The 21678-nt window shown below is 37.4% G+C and overlaps 1 protein-coding gene across 1 annotated transcript in view; it reads left to right on the forward strand.

Moving 5' to 3' along the window:
* Nucleotides 1-21259, forward strand: part of LOC105436457 (polycomb group RING finger protein 3-like) — a 42224-nt gene extending 20965 nt beyond the window's left edge. The window contains exons 4-8 of the mRNA XM_030986405.1: nt 3321-3376; nt 5179-5244; nt 10841-11040; nt 11773-11853; nt 21151-21259. Coding sequence (XP_030842265.1) covers nt 3321-3376; nt 5179-5244; nt 10841-11040; nt 11773-11853; nt 21151-21195 — 448 coding nt within the window. The 3' untranslated portion in view covers nt 21196-21259. The remainder of the gene's footprint in view (nt 1-3320; nt 3377-5178; nt 5245-10840; nt 11041-11772; nt 11854-21150) is intronic.
* Nucleotides 21260-21678: the final 419 nt, after the last annotated feature.

Below are 21678 nucleotides of genomic sequence, written 5' to 3' on the forward strand. Positions count from 1 at the left end.
AACGTCGTATACTGTAACAGAACATAATTATAATGAAATGCCTGTTAGAGCATCATTTCGATCGAGAACTCAACAAAGAATCAAGATACCGCTCTAGTGTCATGAACGTCATATCGTACACATCCTGTGTAACTTGACGGGCTTATCGTGAGCACATGCTAATGATTGGCCAGCTGTTAATTATGTCATTTGACCTCGTCAAAAATTAGTTTCTTTATAGTTGTTTTCTAGCCTGTAGGCTCCTTTCATCATACAATGATTCTTTATACAATGTTTCTGAGTTTCGTATCAATTTTCTATTGTCTGAACAGGCCATAAAAGGCCATACTTTTTTGAGTGAGGAGGCAAAAGCCAGGATGGGTTGAAATATCACAGGCATCAGTTCACGCATTATTATGCTAATATGAGGAATATGATGGGTTGATGACCAGACTTTAGTTAAAAATTTAGGGTTATTCACTTGTGAATCCAATTTCCATGAAGTAGATCTAAGGTATCGATCAATGTCAAATGCTATTTCAGATCAGAGTCGGTTTGACCTACATGTATAGGCCTATTTACGATACTTTGCACCTACAGATATTAGGTATCATGTATAATGGAACCCTTTAAAGGGATCATTTAAGAATGTTAAATCTGAGATACACGGCCCTACGTGTTATCAGTGTCTTTGATATGGTGTTAAATTGAAGCCCTACAAAAATTGCGCTTCAAAATGATCAAGAAGTGCCTCAAAAAGTAAAAATCTTTGAGTGACCGTTTTTTACCATACTCTTTTCCCCCAAGAGACTGTAGTGTTATGAAAACCATTTGGCAAACGGTTTTCAAAATTTGTTATTCCAATCATAAATATCTTGATAATCAGACAGGCGATCGGCTTGTAAAAGTCATGGGGTTCCTGACTGACCTAAAGGTCTATAATTATCATTGCAGCGTGAGCTTAATCCCAAATTTTGTTTCAGAATCTGAGACAAAGTTACCGGATCTCTTTAAAAGTACATGTATGTACAGTCTACTAAGAACCAGAAGGGCCAGTGTAGTATTGATATGATTTACTAGCTTACCTATATTTATATTCCTATAAATGTACAGCTTCATGTAGCTTATAAGGCATTTTAATCACCGAAAGGTCTGTAAAAGCTGAATAAAATCTGAAGTTAATGGACCATAAAATGATACTTTAAAAACCCAGCCTGGTCTCTCAAATGTAAACAAAACCAGATTTTAAAGGTATCACAAAGTTTTGGTATTGGGGCATGAATTTGGTTGAAATTAACATATTGGAAGCATATGCGTTCTTACAATATTCATTGATCGTTGTCACGGTTGATATCGAGTCTAAAGTTATGAAATTATAAATAATAAATTCTTTATGCTGTATAGCTCCCTCTCAAGGTCAAGATATTAATTTAGCTATGAAACAATGTTTCTTGAATAAAATCGACCTATTAGCTATACCCGTTTTGACATTATATATCACAATTACATATTCTGAGATTTTCATGGTCGCAGCTACCATTGTACGGCCATAGGCGCTATTTGAAATTTATCAAAATTTACTGGGAGCACCGGTAAATTTTTATATTAATTTTTTCTCGAAAACAGAAGTGTTTTAGGGGCATATTTTGTTAGTGCTTATAATACATCCACAGGGGCATCCAAATATATCAAAATTGTAAAGATTCACTATCCACCCAATTTTCAAAATTTCCCAAAACTTTGTATTACCTTTAAGATGGTTTGTGTATTAGTGTGTACTGGGTGCATGTATTTGTTTTGATCATTTCTAGGAAAAGCTGCATAATTTACACTGCAACCAAAAATCGTTGATTTCTCACATTCTGGTGTTTCGCCGGTAGGTAATTGCTTTGCCATGCTAACAAATGCAGGACACCAACGGGGCGTTTGCGCACTTACCCACCAAAACACGGTTTTTATGGGTTTCCCAGAAATGTAAATGGCAGTCCGAAAAAAATTGAGTGCTTTTCAAAATTGTGTTTGTGATGTGTAAATGGGCCTATTCATGATTTTATTCTATTATTTCTTTTTACAATCAAAAGCAATGGAATTACCTGACACGTTTTTAGTCTCATATTCTGTGTGATCGAAAATTAGAGCTTGATATCCTTAGTTGATTTCCCCCAAGTTTTATCGTAGCTGCATGCGCCAATTTACAAGAATTACTGGCAGTCCTGAGCTTACGCAGTAGGCATTCTGTGTGCATCTCTCATTGCTCATTAGCATGCTATCAAGAAGTCTGTCTCAAGGCCAGTTTGTTTAGCACGCAGACAGTATGATGTTAGAATGATCATAAGAACATGAGCGTTACAGCAGGTTGTACAGCCTCACTCAATCAATCTTGCTTTCTGATGAGGATTAGAATGTCTTGATGAGGACACTTTGTTAATTAGCCCTTGGGTTAGGGTTAGGGTCAGGGTAAGACAGTCTTCTTCATAGCACACTTCTGAAGACTATGCCAAGGTCAGTTTGTTTAGCAGAGGGATTGATATACTGGAGAATGATCAGGAGAAATAGAGTGTTACCTTCTCAATCAATCTTCATTCCCGATAATGTCTTAGCATGTCTTGATGAGCACCCTTTATCCATTAGGGTTAAGGTTAGGGTCAGGATCAGGCTAAGACAGTCTTGTTCATAGCATGCTTATGAAGATTCTGTCAAGCTCAAGGTTGGTTTGTTTAGCAGACAGATTGATTTACTGTGATTGGGAAAACATGAATGTTACCTTCTCAGACTCGGTCAATCAATCTTCATTCCCAATAATGTCTTAGGGTATAAAGGGTTTAGGGTCAGGGCTAGAAAATCTTCTTTATAGCATGCTTATGAAGACTCTGTCAAGGTCAGTTTGTTTAGCAGACAGATTGATATACCAGAGAATGATTGGAAATAGAGAGTGGTACCTTCTCAGCTAATCAATCTTCATTCCTGATAATGTCTTAGAATGTCTTGATGAACTTCCTTTATTTATTAGCCTCAAGGTTAGGGTCAGGGTCGAGGTAAGACAGTCTTCTTCATAGCTTGCTTATGAAGACTGTGCCAAGGTCAGTTTGTTTAGCAGACAGATTGATTTACCAGAGAATGATTAGGAAAAACATGAAAACTCAACATGACTGTTACAGCCTGGTTACATTCTCTCTCAATCAGTCACATTTTTTTATTTTTATAAATCTAATGATGACTGGAATGTCCTGACTCTTAATGGACAACTTTCTTTTGTACAATCTGTATCAATATGAATGGTATCAATGATGTAAGAAAGACCTACCTGTATAATACTTAAACTGTCATTTTTATCCTTTCAGATTTGATCGGACGATGCAGGACATTGTCTACAAATTAGTTCCAAATCTACTTAAAAGTAAGTATACCTTTTTACCAAGGATAGTTTCATGAAGATTCTGATTCTTTCAGTAACATTGAAGTCTTTTACAGTGTTATAAATCAATTTATGGCTGCACTTACAGCTACTCTGCTGTGTTAAATACATGTACACAGGTTTTATCAGGCAGTCTGATCCCTGTTCTTGGTAAGCGCATCTCGTCAGACATGAAAAAAAAAGAAAAAAAGACACCGTCTCCAAGAACTGGAATAAGACTGCCAAAAGCAGCCACTCAAAACTAACTGATGAGGCATCATCGAGCGGTTGTTGTAAGTACTTCCAGTAATTGATTTATAACATCACTAATGACTAAACTGAAAATATAAGGAAGCTTTATAGATATGGGAGGGATTTTATTAACGTATAACTTTTGTTTACTACCAGTATAGCTGATTGATGATCACATGGTGTCCATCTGAAGAAAAAAATGCTGAATTGTATTGCAGCCATGTAGTCATTTTCTGATACTAAGGAGTATATTTCTTATTCGCTTACTGCAGATTGAAAGCTAGTTCATATTTATATAAATGTTTACCCGGTATATAAGGTTTGATTACAAATGATAGGAATCATTACATTTTTAGTTTATTTCTATACTTTCTGATTGATGCTTGGGAGTGGGGTTGTTTGAATTCAAGATTATTCCAAAGAATATCCTCTCTGAATGTTGCCAAAATTATACATCCTGCAAAATTAGTATTTTTCTCAGAAATCAACTTCAGGCAATCTTCACAGACATGTGCATCACTTATTGAAATATGAAAACATGACAAGGACACGTTATACTAATTCCGGACATGATTTCTGTAGTGACTTTAATTGAAATTGCATCATAGTTGATTTCTTAAAAGTCCTAGTAGCCTCATTATAAAAGGGAATTACCCTCATTATAAAAGGGAATTACCCTTTGCTCTGATGAAATCTACATCACTCAAACTAATCATATATTTCATGGGCCTGTAATTATATTTATTTAAAAGGAAATTTGTCAGCAGTCAGTGTAATCTTTGTTGAAACCAAATTACATTTATAATCTGTAACTGTGCATGTATGTGAAACCATGGACCTACTAAGAAGGTCCATGGTGAAACCAAGGAATTGTGACGGGAAAGCGGAGGTTGAGGAAATCTCTTTGTTGTAAAATACCTAGATGTTTCTGTTATAAGCTTCCTGGATGATACAGAACTGAGAACTAATGATAACATATCTTCAAGTGGTTAATCTTTGAAAGCCTCTATCTATACGAATTTGCTTCCTTTTAACATAACAGGCTTGGTTCATTCAGATACAGTTCCTATTAATGACAAACAATTAATCACTAACATATTTGACCTGCATTGAATTAGCAAAAAAGATAATTTTCTGAGCAAGTCTCTCTTCTTGAATCCTTTTAACAGAAATATTATGTTTAGATCCAGAAGGGCGTTTAATCCTGGAAGTCTGGATAAAATGTCATGAGCGACTACCCTCCTGGCTCCAAACGGACAATATTTTCAGTTTTTTCTCACCAGTCACTGTTTTGCAAATATGAAAATACAGTCAAACATGGTTTAACGACAACCTGTCTACAAAGACCACATTTTTTAAAACGTTGAAAATGGTTTCTCATTGAAACATGTACTAAAGGAACCTGTAGGCTACATACAGACCACCTGTCTGTAAAGACCACTTTTCTTGTCTCTTTACATTTCACTGTATTTGAATTACAAACTTCCAACTTTTGATCTGCAACTGTTTCTTTTTTTTTCAATGACATTTTGATATTTTTTTTGCTTTTTCAGGTGAGGAGAGGAGAGAAAAGGAGTTTTATGAATCATTTGGTAAAACAGAACCTGAAGAAAAACAAGGTCAGTCTTTTTATATCTTACCATTTTACGATAGGTTTCATTATTGATGTGCTTGTATCTACCATACTACTATTACATGTGTGACATCTCTCTGTTTGACTGTCTGTCTGTCTATGTGTCTCTATCTCTACTTATCTCTTTTATTCACTTCTGGTGGGTGCTCATTATAAAATAAATCTAATTCACTCTGTCTGTATCATTCTCTCTGTCTGTATCATTCTCTCACCCTCCAAGCTGTTCAGGCTGTGTTTCTCAGTTAGTAATTCTTCTTCAGTTTGATGAAATATCAATACTTGTTTTAGCCAAGGGCATTAACTCATGCAATTTTACACACAAAGAGTTAATGCAAATCTGGCTTCAAACGGATGATTTGACATACAACAAGAGAGGCATGTACGGTACACACTGTACATGTAAAAGTGCAACTGTAAATTTAATATAACGTGTTATTTTTTTCTTCTGCATGTAAGAAATACAATTTGTTTGTGTATGCAATGTAGCCTTTTGGGATTGTCATAACAGTAAGGGTAACCCATTTTTCGATCTAAACTCTTGGATGTTGACCTTTACGCAAAGCCTCGTCTCAGCCGAACTCCTTTATCATACAAGCACTCGCCAGACGCTTCCATGTAATGTATGTCACTGTATCCAAAATACAATCAGTATCATCCAAATCTGTGATGTTTGAACGCAGACATCAGCCATAAGAGCGTTATCGCAAGATTTCATCTTTCAGTTGAGATTTCCACTGTGTCCCAGACGCTTGTTTGGGCTGACGACGGAAGACATCATGCTCCGGAAAATTGAACAAAGTGCGTTTATATCAGGGGCGCTGAGAGGATTACAAATGCGGGTTGATGAAAAGATACCAATCACAACACTGATGAAAATCAGACATATGAGAGAGTGTTTTGTGTTCATACAGGGTTCATACTAGAGCTGTGCAAATACAGAGCAGTACGGTACAGTATGTGTGGTTTCTAAAGATCAATTAAAGCCTGTAATAAAAAGGAATATTGGAAGTTTGTGGTTTATCCTCATTATAGTCATTACAAGTAGACTATTTTTAGCTCACGATGTGCTCCTAACCTTGTATTATTCTTGATGACACAATTATAAGAGAGAGTGTTTACATTTTTATTAGTTGGGTGTATACAGGTTGTATGTCAGTTACATTACTCATGTGATCTTCGTCAAGGCAGGGTAATAATTATCCCACAGTGTACGATATGAAAATATGAAGGAATATATTTTTCATTCAGCTTTTATGTTTGGAGTGAATCCACTCTCAACCCCTCCTCAATGGTGAGACAGGCTAATTCTCACTTCAACATTTTATTTAATTGTTAATTATTGATACTTGATTACTTCCTTTCTTAGTGAATACGAGTTTGTTAATTCATTGCAAACATTCCAAGATTATTTAAAGTAGATATCTTTAAATCATTGAGCTTTAATAGCCTACTCCTGTCAGTCTCTGGCTGCACAAAGAGGAAAAAGCTACAGGACAGGGCCTATGGACTGCATCCTCTGTAGTCTCACTCTTCAGACCATATCTTACATGTTACAACTGACAAGGGTGTGTGTTTGCAATCTTACCCAGGCTGGCCTCAGGCAAAGCTTTAGCTTACATGCAAGCAACTTGTATGAGAGTGGGGCATCCAAAATATAGATCGCATTTCATGAAACTGGTTGTCGAAAATCGTCCAAATTAGGCAGGTAGAGCCAATGTACATTGTAGGTGTAAAACGATGTCACTTAAACGGAGTGAATGGATTCATCAGAGGATCAAATCTAAAGAAGCTTGAACTCACGAGGGCTTAAGACCCATCTGCGGAAGGAATGAATGCAAGATCACACCTTGGATGCAGTCTGGTGCATCGTGTAGAACGCACCATGACAAGCCACTGACAACTCATAGCACGTTCAGACTGGAGAAAATTGATACGAAGCTCATATTAAGAGATATCGTTTAGGGAATCATCATTTAGTAAATGGAGCATTCAGACTGGAGATCAACATCGTATAAGGAAACTAGTTTTTAAGAAGCTAGTTAGCATCTTGTAGAACACACCGTGACAAGCCACTGACAACTCAGAGCATGTTCAGACTCTGGGAAAGTGATACGAAGCTCATATTAAGAAATATGGTTTAGAGAATCAGCGTTTAGCAAAAGGAGAGTTCAGACTAGAGCCCAGCGTCGTACAAGGAAACTCGTTTTGTAGAAGTTAGTTGGTATGACAGCCGGCCAGTCATCAGTGCGTGCTTAAAGCCGCTCATGATAAGCCTCGCCCAGTTTTACAATCATGTATGATGCCCTGTTCGGACTAGATCAAGATGTTGTTTCTTTATTGAGTTTTCATTCGTAAGGATGCTCAAAAAGCGTTCCATGTAACATTTTGTTGTACGTTTCTTTTTTTACAATGTTCAGACTACAAAAAAATGTAATATAATAAGTTATGGTATACGGTGCTGATATACAACGTACAGTAGCTGTATGATGAACTAGTGTAGTCTGAATGCGTGGTTAAGAGAGCTGGCTGGGCAAGGCAGTATCAGTTACTCTTAATTTAAGACATCAATCACTTGAGGGTTTATCTCTTATTGTACTGGTCCTGTCTTCGATGCCTACAGGAGTGGGAAGATGAGGGGGGGGGGGGGAGGGGTTGAAGCTGACTTTTAAGACCACATTTCTGTAAGGTTATTTTGAGGAGTCGGTAGGATTTGTTTTGAAGACGATCATGAACAAGTTGGTAGAAATCTGCAAGAACTGCAATAGGATCTGAAACAAAAAGGCATGTTTATAAATGTAATGCTTCCTGGGAGAAATTTCAATTATTTAAACATATTTGTTGTTTTTCAATACAAATCCATCAATCGATCTTATTTACTGGGTGTAAGCCACAAATATGTTTGAATAAGAAGGCATGTTGTTGTTGTTGTTGTTGCATGGAATTTATGGAATTGATTAGTTTAGAAATAAAGTTTGATCAAGAGTTCAGTTATCATTACAAGACAGTATTAGGAAGTAAAGAGTACAAATTGATCTTTTGCTCTTATTTAAGACATCAATTACTGGACAGTGTATCTCTTGTTGTAGTCATGAGGCGCATTTATACTGTTAAATACCTCATTTAAAAAAAAAATCAAGTTCCGGAATGTTGTTTAATTTTTGTTTACCCTGTTCAAAATTGATAGAAAAATATGAAGTACCTGTTTGGCTGTACATATCAAATCATGTAGAAGATCATTACATGAATTCCTTGAATGACTACCAGATATCCCTTATAATCACATGACGCCCTTTATTTCCTGCCATCCATCATACTTAATTAATTATGATTCTCATTAAATCTATAATTAGAGAAAGTAGATTTATTATCATGAATGAAATATCAATGTTATACATCAAGTACATGTGAAGGTGCTTTTAACTTTCAATGACCATCAATTAAGAAAAATATGGCTGTTGTGTTAATGCAAGAAAATCAATGAACATTAATAGAAAATGAAGAGATTATTCAGAGCCTCTGGGGATTACATCAATAGTCTCTCATCTTTGTAGCAAGTCACCTGTAGCAGCATGGCATACCGTATACAAAAGCTGATCATTCACAATTTGAGTGTGATTTGAGTTGTGATCCAAATTTTGTCGATTTAAATAAGATATTTTGGTCACACATGAAAAAGAGGTAAAATTTTGATTGCAATTCAAAAATCAATTTTTAAAACCTCACTAACATTGCCTTGAGTATATTGGTCATTAAATATCCTGGTGCTATGTCAGAAATGCTGAGACAAATGATTCTACAATCATGATGCATCATTAGTGATATTTCCTGTTTTCCTAAAAGCCATGCATCACATGTAAAGCAAGACTAGTGTACTTAATAAGAACTTCTGCAAAATGTTTTATGTGTAACACACATGACTGTTCAAACTTGATTAAAAGGACAAGCCCACCTGTGTAATATGTTTGTTTGTTCATTTGCATGAAAGCAGAAAAAAAGTGATACAGAATGGTGAAAATACAAATAAATTGGACCAATAGTAAGAAGTTATGAATGTTTGAACTACATGTAAGTGATCACTAAGTCTATGCAAATCTCAAATTGGCAGTTTGGTCAGTCGGGGATAACTCTCCATTCATTGTGTACAAAATAGTACTAATTTCTGTTTTTCTTTTAAGTGCCCTCTCCCTTGGGGTACTACCGGTACTCAAAATATATCATGGATAGCATATTGCTGTAGATCGTCTAAAGAGAATAGACCCTCCTGTATATCGTACCTTTTTGAAAACTTGAATTTAGGCATTTTTTGTGTTGGAACAAATAGGAAAGTTGTCCGCAGAGATATTCCAGATTCAGACATTTTGAAGAGCCCCCATACCTGAATTTTTACAACTTTCAAAATTAATAACCTTTTTAAATTTTTTTATTCCCATTCTATTCAAATTTTCACCAGACTACTTCTCTGATTTTCGGCTTTCCTCTAGAGTAGTTTGCTCTCCACGTTGGATTTCCCTTTAATTATTGATAGTTCCCATAATCCTGTTATGGTTAATAATATTATGGTCAGACATACTTTCCTGTCTTTTAGCTGAAACAAGGGAACTGAGCAATTAACGTATCAATGATAAATGTGTCCATGGAATACACAGTACATGTACAAAATATCCTTCTATTCTGCACAAGGCAGTTTTTTTTAATATGAATAATTCATAAATAGTAAATGCGTGTACATAATACCGTCTTGGGTAACATTTGAATCTTTGACATTTAGACATCTTCCCTGTGAGTCTGATTTATGGGAAAGGGTTTCCATTTATTTTAAGAAGCTATCTCCTATTACTTTTTAGAGGAATTTTTTCCCTCTTCCCTGGAATCCATTCTCTGTTTGCATATTTTCCTGTTTGTATATATGTGTTGTCTCTGTTTCATATATGTTTAGCTGCCTATATATATTTATGCATAACGAGTAAGCCTTTACCTTTTGTTTTTCCATTGTAAACTTAGTCTTGTCTAATATAAGTCAAATACATATCCAGTGTACAAGGCTTTTTGGTGGTCATTGTTAAAAAGAGAAGATCTACGGAACTCAGAATTAGCAGTTGCCAAGGTGCCTTTGGCAACCTCAAATAAAATCCCGACAGTCAATATCTATCTATCAGGCTATACATGTAGTTCATCCAGACGTTGGACAAAGCCCTCCTCATAACATTTCCATTTTCTTCTGTCTCAAGCTGTCCTAGTCCAAGCGGCCGTTCCCATGTATGATGTTAGGTCATCTCTCCATCTTCTCTTCTGCCTGCCTCTTCTTCTCTTTCCCATCCTTGGTTGCCATTCTGTTAAACGATTTGTCCATCTATTGTCCTGAAGTCTTGCTACATGTCCAGCCCATCTCCACTTTGATTCTCTGACTTTCTCCATGATGTCTTTAACCTTGGTTTTCTGGCGTATGACTTTGTGATTGATTTTGTCTCGCAGAGATAAATGCGACATCTTTCTCTCCATAGCACGTTGAGTAGTCACAAGCTTCTGTTCTAGATTAGATCCCCTCAAATTACCATTCTCCTTTTTGTATTCTCACCATACAGACGATCTACAAAACGACATCACCAAAGAAGGGGACGACGACCAGCATCGGAACGACGAACAGGTCAAGATCGTCCTGGAAGATTCCACCAACAAGCTCGGTCCACTCCGTAAAAAGTTCATCCGTATCTCTTCCCAGGCTACCATCAATCACATCAAGAAATTTGTTGCCAAGAAATTACAATTAGATAAATTTAATGAGGTGAGTATAATAGTAAACAATTATCATAGGAGTACATACCATTGATAACGATGATGATAATCAATAAAATTGTTCCATGTAGGAAAAAATATATATCAGAGGAAATCATGTGTTGGAGGCTCACGAAAGGTCGAATTGATGGGTTCCATACTTTTTCCACATAGACCGATTTAATGGCTGTCTTTATCTTATAGATGTGACTGGCCCATTTGAGTTACTGTGGCAGAATGAACATTAAAAGATAAAGGATGAATTGTTGATATTGGACAGCAACACAGTCTGAATGATTGTAACTCTTCTTTGCTCTTTTCCTGTAATGATGATTTGCTAACATGTATTAAAAGCAATTCGTTTAGCCACTTCAGTTAGGCTGAAAATGTTGTTCCATGCAATACAAATTCTATATTTTTGTGTATTGTATTGAATTATGGTGAGAGTGAATATTGTAATCATTAGAATTTTGGTGAAGATAGTAGCATCTACATCACTTGGGGTATAGTTTCTCCCACTGTCCTCACAGCCATTGTTGATTATTGTTTGCTTGATATTTATCATATTTCCTTCTTTATGATTATTTTTTGTTTGTTTGTTTTTGTTATCAGCTTGATATCCTATGCAATGAAGAGATCCTGGGCAAAGCTTGGGGTATAATTTCTTCCACTATCCTCACAGCCATTGTTGATTATTATATACTTGATATTCATCATATTTTTTGTTTGTATTTGTTATCAGCTTGATATCCTATGCAATGAAGAGATCCTGGGCAAAGATCACACGTTAAAATTTGTCTGTGTAACGAGGTGGCGAGCAAGGGTGAGTAGACTTTTCTTTGATTCATAATGAATACTGTAGAGTTTGTGTTGTAGTATACACAGGGCAGGAGTAGGGAGGGGGAGTAGGGAGGGGAGTATTGAAAGAAGGGAAAAGGGTGTAGAGAGAAAGGAAGAGAAGGAGGGGAGAGAAGGAGGGGGAGAAGGAGGGGGAGAAGGAGGGGGAGAAGGAGAAGGAGGGGGAGAGAGGGAGAGAGAAGGAGCGGGAGAAAGAGAGAGAGAGAGAGAGGGGGAGGGGTGGGAGGATGGGGAGGGGGGGGGGGCGAAGAGTACAGAGAGAAGGGTAAGTAGAGTCTCTTTTCATTTTGTGATCAAAACTATTGAATTTGACCTTGAGGAATAGTGGGGGATACAAGATGAAATGAGTGTGGAGAGGGGAGGGATAGGCCATTGATAGATAAGGCGTATATAGAAGAGGGAAAGGGGTTTAGAGGTAAAATGGGAAGCGTAAAAGGAGAAGGAGGTTAAAATTTAGTGAGATGGCCAAAAAAGAAACAACATATATCCACAATGAGCCATTCTCCCCAATGAATCAGATGTGTAAATGTGATGACGAAAACTGTGAGAAATATCACTTTAATTAGATTTTTGGATCCTAGATTCTGATTATCTCCATGAGTACAAGATCTGGAGAAGAATGATTTCAAAAGGTTAATCAGTCTTAACTACTACTTGTGTGTAGATAACTCATTGGTCCAAGACATTCCACTTATTGCAGGGTGCTACAAGAATTTTTTTCACCACTTGCCCTGTCGGGCAAGTGGGTTTTCAATTTACTTGCCCAAACAATATTTCCACTTGCCCAAAACTTTAAAGCGAAAAAGGACTCGAGGTTAAAGCATTTATTATCTCGTAATGATAAGTTAGTGTTTTAGATAGCAAATTAATGCACATACATGTACAGTGTAACTGTACTGAATAATAACCTAATATGTCAAAGAAAATGGTCAACAAAGGATGGTTGAAGGTTTAAAAAACGCATTTTATTGATTCTCCATAAATAATCAGATTCACATGAATCTCGGCAAGGTAGAATGGTTCAAGCAGGTTTAAGTTTTTAATATTCAGTCATGTAAAAAAGCATAATGACCCTGTTGTAAAAAATATGATACAAACATGTCATTAATGGTAGCCACATGCAGGCGCGTAGCCACGGGGGGGGCACGGGGGGGCACGTGCCCCCCCTAAAATTTCCAAGATCGGTTGAACTTTTTTAGACCCCTTTTTTTTACCTCGATCGATTACATGTATGTGCCCCCCCAAACGTCGAACTCTGGCTACGCGCCTGGCCACATGTACCATGGTGCAACATCACATGTGTGTCTGTGCAAGCCGCTGTCATTTGGAAACGTAGGCTAATTTTCAGCTGTTAATAATTTGGGTCAACTCTTCCATCAAGAAACGTCATGTAAATAATGGGTAATCAACTATTTTAAATAAAGTACGGACATTTTTATTTCATCATTCACTGCTATAAATATCATGCCAAAATTTGTAAATTCTTACTAAATAATAATATTGAAGATATTTTACGATAAATCTCGGATAAGTATGCGAAAACTAGACTAAACAACGTCGCTAAAACCATGAAAACAAAACAACAACGGCTTATATTCTGGGGGTCTCGATACTATTATCAAAATGACTCGCTCGGTCGGATCTTGAGACCGCAGTAATAAATTGAAAACGAGACAAAAACATTCATCTGATTTATATGAGCAGCGAGTTTTAAATAATATGTTCACAATCATTAACAGTCATTATGAATAAATATCAAACATTTGACTTTTTGTACTTACTAGAAAATCCCTGTTGTTTATTCCATTCCGATTCGCACGTGTTCATTTCCCTAGAATAATGACGTCATATTTGGCGTGATTCAACCAATCGGCAATCAGAGAATAGCAAAGGCCTGTCGGTGCGGCCTGCAGAGCTAGAGAGAGAGAGCGCGAATAAGCTCGCAGCTGGTACGATCGCGCTAGCTGTCTCTAGCTAGCTCACGGCCGGCCGTGCGTGGAGGCGGAGCGGCATTCATGGCTTGAAGTGTCACTGTTGCATGCGCGCTGAGCTAGCTGAGCTGGCTAGCTGTCTGTGAAGTTTTTTCGAAATCGGAACGATCGCTTTTTTGCTTCTGCATTTTGACGACGGGTAAGAAGTTGACGGGTGAATGGTAGAGTTCTTGGACACTAGGAAATTACTGTAAAAGTATCACTTGCCCGAATCGGGCAAGTGATAATTTGATTTACTTGCCCGACGGCTCAATTTGGTTGCCCCGGGACGTCGGGCAAGCGGGTTTGTCGCGCCCTGTTATTGTCTCCAAAGCTGTACATGTAGATGACAAGATGATGTCTTCCCCTCCCCCTTTTGCTTGAAGAATTTTTAATAAATAGTATGATCTATACCATTACAAATATGGTTGCTGCTACATTGTACATGTTGCAGGCTGGCTCACGGAGTGAAACCAAATGGGGACAATCTGTTGAACTTGTTTCTATAAATGGGTCTTTATTGGTCCATCTTTATTCAAGTGAACAGTTTTATAAGGTCACGGCCAAGAATGTCTGTTTCTGGGTCATGATGGAAGATGTGCTTTCCATTATTCATGGAGAGCTTTTGTCTCCTTGGTATCTAGATTTTTTCAAGAGTGTGCGATAATGGACGAGGTATGAGGACCTTTTTGGTCCGGAGTCAGTGGGGATGTAACGTTAGAGCTGGGCTTCCCAAGGCATGCACTTATGTGAATGATTTTGGAGTATAGTTACACTGTATTGAGATAGTGAGTGGAAGAGATAGATGGAGGAGATGGCATGAAGGGGAGTGGGGATCGAGGGGGTGAGATAGGGAGAGATAGAGGGAGTATTTGAAAAATGGGCAGGGTAAACAAAAAATGAGTGCTGGATGAATATTGTAGGAGAAAGATAGATAGATAGGTAGATAGAGATTAAGATAGAGAAAGAGAGAGGGTGAGAGAGAGGGTGAGAGAGAGAGAGAGAGAGGATGAGAGAGAGAGATAGAGAGAGAAAGAGAGAGAGAGAGAGAGAGAGAGAGAGAAATAGAGAAATATGTACAATACATGTATGATGTTTGTATCCTATAAACTGATATTGTACATAAACCTTAGGAAAATCAGGAAATTACAGCCCGAGTAAGTTCGGATGCAGAAATCTATATATGACAAAACAACCTGTCATCCCTACCCTATCACTGACCTCAGTAGTGAAATTCATACAACATTCTTCCTCTGTATTGCAAGGAAAACGGTTTCATAAAACAGCCGACATTCTCCCCTAGGAATAACATTTAGCTTAAGTCTTCCAGAACCATACACTACCAAAAGATATCATTCACACTTTCAGGTCAAGTTCGAAGTGGCTACAAAATCGCCCTGCCAAATTGCACGGGAATACTTTAGTTGAGAACACCCAAGCCAAATGTTTTTGTTAGGCGAGCATATTTACCCGCTCTGGACCGGAGTAGGATTTCCCGAAAGAGTATTTTCATGACCTCAGGGGCTGCGAGGCAAGTCAAGCTAGCTCAAGCGCAGAAGCCGGGTTTTAAAAGAAAACACGCCTGGATTGCACCCAAACATCAACTCTTACTGTGGCACTCACTTTCTCTCTTTACACTTCATTTGCTCTGGGTTACTAGGCCTAAATTAATCCTGATCAGTGTCAGAATTTGGGATTGAATATTTATTAGTGTCATATGCATTTCCCCTAGCAGTCACCTGTATAACGAGACCACCTTACTTTTAAGAACATGTTCTGTGTTTTTCGTCAGTAGTGTTCCCATTCATTTGATCATTTATTGTTGAACTTTCTTCTAATGGGCACCTACATGTACCTGTTAAAGGTAAAGACCAGTATTGGAAACGCCCCAATTTCAAAAAATGAAATGGAAGCTCTCATTACCAATCATGTGATAGAATATAGAATATAATATGTTTTGACTAATACATGATGATAACAAATTTGCCAGGAAACCGCCTACTAATTCATATATTTGGTAAATTTGTTTCTCTCATGGTCTGTGAGAGATATAGGGTAGTCCCATATACATCTTTCTGTGTATAGTGCTTGTAACTTTACGAAGAATGGGCCAAATTTCTTATCATTTTGATGATTCCAGAACCTTGCAGATGCTAGATGCTAGATGATCAACCTTTTCTGATCGATTCCACAACGTTTCTTTCACAATGCAATCGCATGACCATAACTGGTCTTTACCTTTAAGACTCTTGTTTCCCTTTTGGTAGCTGAATTCAAAGGTGTTGGTGCAAAGGCTCATAAGTGTTTGTAAAATGTATTTCTTCTACAGGTGCCCCCTTTAAAACAGTTATTTATGACCCTTTATGTAAATTATATAATGCTCATAAAGTTTAAAGACCACTTTTCTCATTTCCCTTCAGCTGGATTTGTTATTTTTTTGTCATCATGACTATGATGGTTTAATGACTTCTCCAACATTGAAGATGTCCGTTGAGTACCATGAGACGTGGGAGGCAACAACCTTACTTGATTGATGACATGTGAATTCATAATGATTAGGGAAGGGTGTCAGAAAGGATTGTATCTCTTCTTTTCATGTTCCCTTTCTCTGTCTGTTTTCTTCCTATTTCAACTCTTTATTTCACTTTTTTGTTCTCTGGCATTTAACAGATGATGTAAACAAAATTAAATAAAAATGGCTGTAATTGTGAATAGCATCCCTCTAGCTTTTGTTAGAGTTTTATTCATCTTTCGTTCATTTGCCTGAGTTAAGGCATTAATTCTCATTTATCAAGTACTTTACCGGTAAGAAGAAAAGACTTCTGGCCTTAGTTCCCCTGGGATGCTTATTTGATTAGAAGTAATTTACTTACTTTCTAGGCCATATAAAGGTAAAGAAGCAAAAAGAAGAAAAAAAGAAGGAACTACGATTAGTTGTTGTGTCAGTAAAAAGTAGCTTTTTCCCGTCCAGAACTCCAGATACCATTCATCAGATCTAAATACATGAACAGGATGAGGGGAGATGAGAATAGTCTGTTACAGTTTATGCACATAATCCTTGTTTCAAAACCAATTAATTACCTGTAAGTGATTTTGAACGTGTATTCAATAATTGAGACCAGTATTCAATAGCCGGAGTGAGTTTTCAAGGTAGAGGCGCTGAGACGAGACGTCGGAGGCATTTATAGTTGTCATAGAGGGGAGCTTTACAGGTCGTCAACGATAGTGGCGTGCGCGAGGGAAGACAAGCGACTGATGTAATAGTATCTCAGAACCCCATTGCTCCTGTTAGCACCCAGGGGCACCTCTGTCAGGGAGGGATGTCAGTGGGGGGAGCTAGTGTGTTCACGAGACGGTCCTTGTGTTAGTTATCATTTTAAACCGCACTGCACTGCTTCTAGCTACTTGCGCCTTCTTTATAGCAAACAATGCCTAAGCGGTACCCGTTGATCCCCCATGATGCCCCTTTTCTTATGTTAATCGAGAGCTGATTTGATGAGATTACTACCTGGCAGTGACCTTGCAGGGAGGTCTCATCCCCCTCGCCAAAATAGTGCAGACAGGCTTTAAGGTCACTCACTGCAAACTATACAGTTCGACTGATGTCCGATTTGTGAAGAATCCCAATTGTATGAGACATGGAAATCTTATGAAGTCTAATATTCTTGATCAAGGTTCTGCATGATTAGGTATACAAATACTGAAACTAATAATTTGGGAACATTGTAAGCCTGAGTTTGAGTCATGAGAGGCCAATGGTGTATGGCGATTTTTCCAGTATTTAATCACAAATATTTATCCTAATTTGAAATCTGCGATTCATGTTACCAGTGAATAAGAAGCAAAGTCAGCAATGTTTTCTTACACATCTCATTTGTGTAATTCCCATGAAGATGATGAGTGCAATCCAAATATCACCGCTAGTCAGTAGCCCATCAAATCAAATTTCATTCGGGGGAAAGAAAGGCTAGGAATGCTAGAAAAGGGGTAACTCGATACGTAGTTGTGAAATGTCTTCTCTCTTGCGAGGTTTTCTTACCAAAATTGTATTATTCATCGATCTAATATTTGTGAAATTGAAGAATTGGTTGATGTTCCCTCGTCGAAATATGAAACCGTATTGCTGCCGAGGGTATGTTGAAATCTAATTATGAATTATATCTACGCTGCCGACCTCTTTTGAATTAGAGAATGCAGGTCATGTGAGTCAGGTCGAGATTAGGAGTTTGAAGGTAATTTGGCCCCAGCGTGTTGATGGAGACAATTGATTTAATAGTCAGTCTCGTTTGCTTATAAATCATGCTGTAAATTAATTGTTCAGACAAGCAAAAATGAAAATGAAAATGAAATCATGGAAATGTGTAAAAAAATCACATGTATGTAAAGTGTAGTTAAATTAGTACACAGCTATATCAATGCAGAACTTTAATTTCTAATGGGGAATGAATGCATTTCGTCCTTGTTTTCACGAAGTGACGGTAGTGAGGAAAATCGTAACGCAAAGTGAATGCAATATTTTTTCATTACCGTCACTTCGTGAAAACAGCGACAATTTATGTATTTGTGCTATGTAAGCTTTTACAATGTACTAATAAACCAAATGTATATGGCTATTAGAACTCAGAAAATACATGTTGCAGAAAATGGATGATAAAATGTTATTCCCTGAAACTACACATACATGTAAAAGTAATTATGGCCTCATAAGCCAGATTTTATCAGGTTTTATCTCTGCAATACATACATTTAGGGATAGATATTATATTCAGTGTAAATTGGTTGGATGCTGTTAAAATTGCTCTGTCAGTGTATAAATGTAGTAAAAGTTAAAGACTGGCTGCAACATATTACTTTTCAAGAACCGTCGGGTTTATTAAAAAGTGGGAGTCGACTGTTAGGTTTCCTGATTATGTATGCAAACACAGTATTGAAAAGCACAGCAGGCATGGAGAGAAAGAGAGGAGATGGGGGGGGGGGGAGAAATGGGGGTAGAGAGCGAGAGAGAGGTTTGCAAGAGTAGCAAGCAGTGAAGTGAATGAAACATTACAGCTCTATTAACAAAAGAAGAGCGAGGATGGTTAGGAAAGAGTAGAGAATGAAGGAGAACTCGACTTGATTGAAAAGGGTAGAAAAAGGGTCAAGTGAGAAAGAGATGAGTGGGATAGAGTAAGAAGAGAGATGGAGTGAAAGTAAGAGAGACAGGGAGGAAGGAAAGAGAAACAGACAATAAAAGAGACAGAGAAAGAGAGATACTGAGTGAGAGAGACGCATATACAGAAAAATGAAATGTCAGAAAAAAAGTATCTCCAAGATTCAAATGAATCAGAAGTTCAAAAGAAATTCAGGAATTGAAAGAGAAATTGAAATGAATAAACTCCCTCGGTGAGCTCACAGGAGGAAGAAAATACTCTGCTTGCCTACCGCAATCTGGAACAAAAATGAATACATTAGCAGTCCAGTCGTAGTGTGAATACATGTAATAGCAATCTGGGCTTCTGTACATTACATGCTATGAATACACCAGATTGGTAGAAATGGACCAATTCACATTTAAAACTTAAAGATAAAGATCAGTTCTGGTCATGCGATTGCATTGTGAAAGAAACATAGTGGAATTGATCAGAAAAGGTTGATCATCTAGCATATAAATATTAGTGTGTACTGCAAGGTTCTGGAATCCTCAGAATGATAAGAAATTTGGCCCAGTCTTGGTAAAGTTACAAGCACCGTACACAGAAAGATGTATATGGGACTTCACACACGTGCACGACAAGTGCGTTTTATCTATCACATCCCAATAGATAAACTAATTTAACAAATATATCAATTAGTAGGCGGTTTCCCGGCAAAATTTGTATCATCATGTATTAGTCAAAACATATTCTTTCACATGATTGGTAATAAGAGCTTCCATTTAATTTTTTTGAAATTGGGGCGTTTCTAACACTGGTCTTTACCTTTAACCTGTTTACGATTGTAGATTTAAGATCAATCATGGCGCTGTCTTATAAAGAGTTGATATCAATCACAACTTATTTGTGATTGATATCAACTGCAACTATGTTCGGTACATATTAAAGATATCGAAGACTGCAAGCTTGTGATTGATTGGAGGTCTTGCAATTGATTTGGATCAGTCGCAACTCTTTATAAGACAGGGCTCATACCTGGTAATTTTGGTTTTTACTACATGTGTGAATACATTTGAAATATTGTCTTCCTGTACAGGTTATATACTATTAATATACCAGACCCATTCACATTAAACAAAACCTCAGGGAAAGAAAATTGAGAATACACGCAAGTGTGAACACAGCCACTTTTTTTCTTCAAGATACACATAGTGATAGTATGACTGCCAGGAATATGGATGAATGCTATCGTCCGTTAGCTTTGATTTCCCTCCAATGTCTGATTTAGTCATCATAATAGCTCTGACCCAGATGGAATCCTTCTGCAAATTCTATTATGGACCTTTTCCCTTTTAATATCTAATATTCATATGAAATGAGACCCCCCCCCCCCCCCCCCCCTTCTCAAGAAACTGTATAAAGCTGGAGATGCCCGATACAGACGACGCTTTTGATAGTTTCAATGGAAGAAATGATAATTGGTGTTTTGTTATGAAATAGGCAGGTTATATGTTCATTTCAGTGAATTTTTCATTTCATTGATTTACTTGAGAGTGCAGCTGAAATTGATATTGCATTCTAACATTATTAAAATGTAAATGACCAAGGTGAATGGTATGATTAAAAAAATTGTTTAAACCAATGTATACAATGTAGGTTGCAAAAACGTACCGGTAATTGTCAAGAAAAGACATGATTATATCTTTCAGTAACAACCTAAAATGGAAGTTTTACACATTATTAAATAGTTGGGGAATAGAAACAGTGTGAATACAAAATGTACATGTGTTAACCTTTGGAAAGAATGAGATAAAGAATGGATTATTGTGACAGTTCAGAGCCAGAAGAGCATTAACTCTATACTATGTACTCCATGGCCCCAATTCACAAAGGATGTTTAAATCTTCATTTACATGGTCTAAATCTTCATTTACATGGTCTAAAATTAGCACAAAATAAGCATGACACAGTCAGGGGTCCAATTTTAGACGCACGCAAGGCAAGGTACGCTTAATTTGCGCTAAGTTTAAACGCTGGGTTAAATTTAAACCTCCTTTATGAATTTGGGCCTTTATATGAGCTAAAGCCTTTTGGGCTCCAAACAGTACTAATCTATCTGATGTTTCACCCTTCTACCTTTTCTTACTTCCATTTGTACAGAGTTTTCCATTGATGCTGCAGTACAGATCAAGGCAAGAGCTATGACAGCAAGCCGCCGTCTTTCCCAAAGACAAGACTCTTTTGCTGCAAGAACTAGACCAACTTTGGAAGGGAAAGACAAGCGTATTATCGACTTCTTTCAGTTAAGGACGCCAAACACGATGGACCATCTTGAAAGGATAAACGATGACTATTTTTATGAGATCTTATACCCTGAGAAAACAACTATTAAAGAGCCGAAAACCTGCCATCTTGTGTGTATATGTATATATGAATATATAAATTGGATTACGGAGAGTGTAGGAGATGGTCGCGCTCCAACCGTTGGTTGTCGGACATCGTGACCTCGTGACCTCATGTGTTTTGTATGTGATTATCATGTTGCTTCCCCGATACTAGCGATTCCTCTTCCCCTTGCTGACTGCATGTTGATGAAAGAAGAGCAAGGTCCATGAAGCTGTGTGACCAATGTGTGTTTCTCTGTCAGGAAAGTCATGCAGCCTGTACTTGAGATCCTGTCCTGCAACT

The sequence above is a fragment of the Strongylocentrotus purpuratus genome, unplaced genomic scaffold, assembly GCF_000002235.5.
Source record: "Strongylocentrotus purpuratus isolate Spur 01 unplaced genomic scaffold, Spur_5.0 spur5_scaffold_15, whole genome shotgun sequence".
Lineage (NCBI taxonomy): Eukaryota > Metazoa > Echinodermata > Echinoidea > Camarodonta > Strongylocentrotidae > Strongylocentrotus > Strongylocentrotus purpuratus.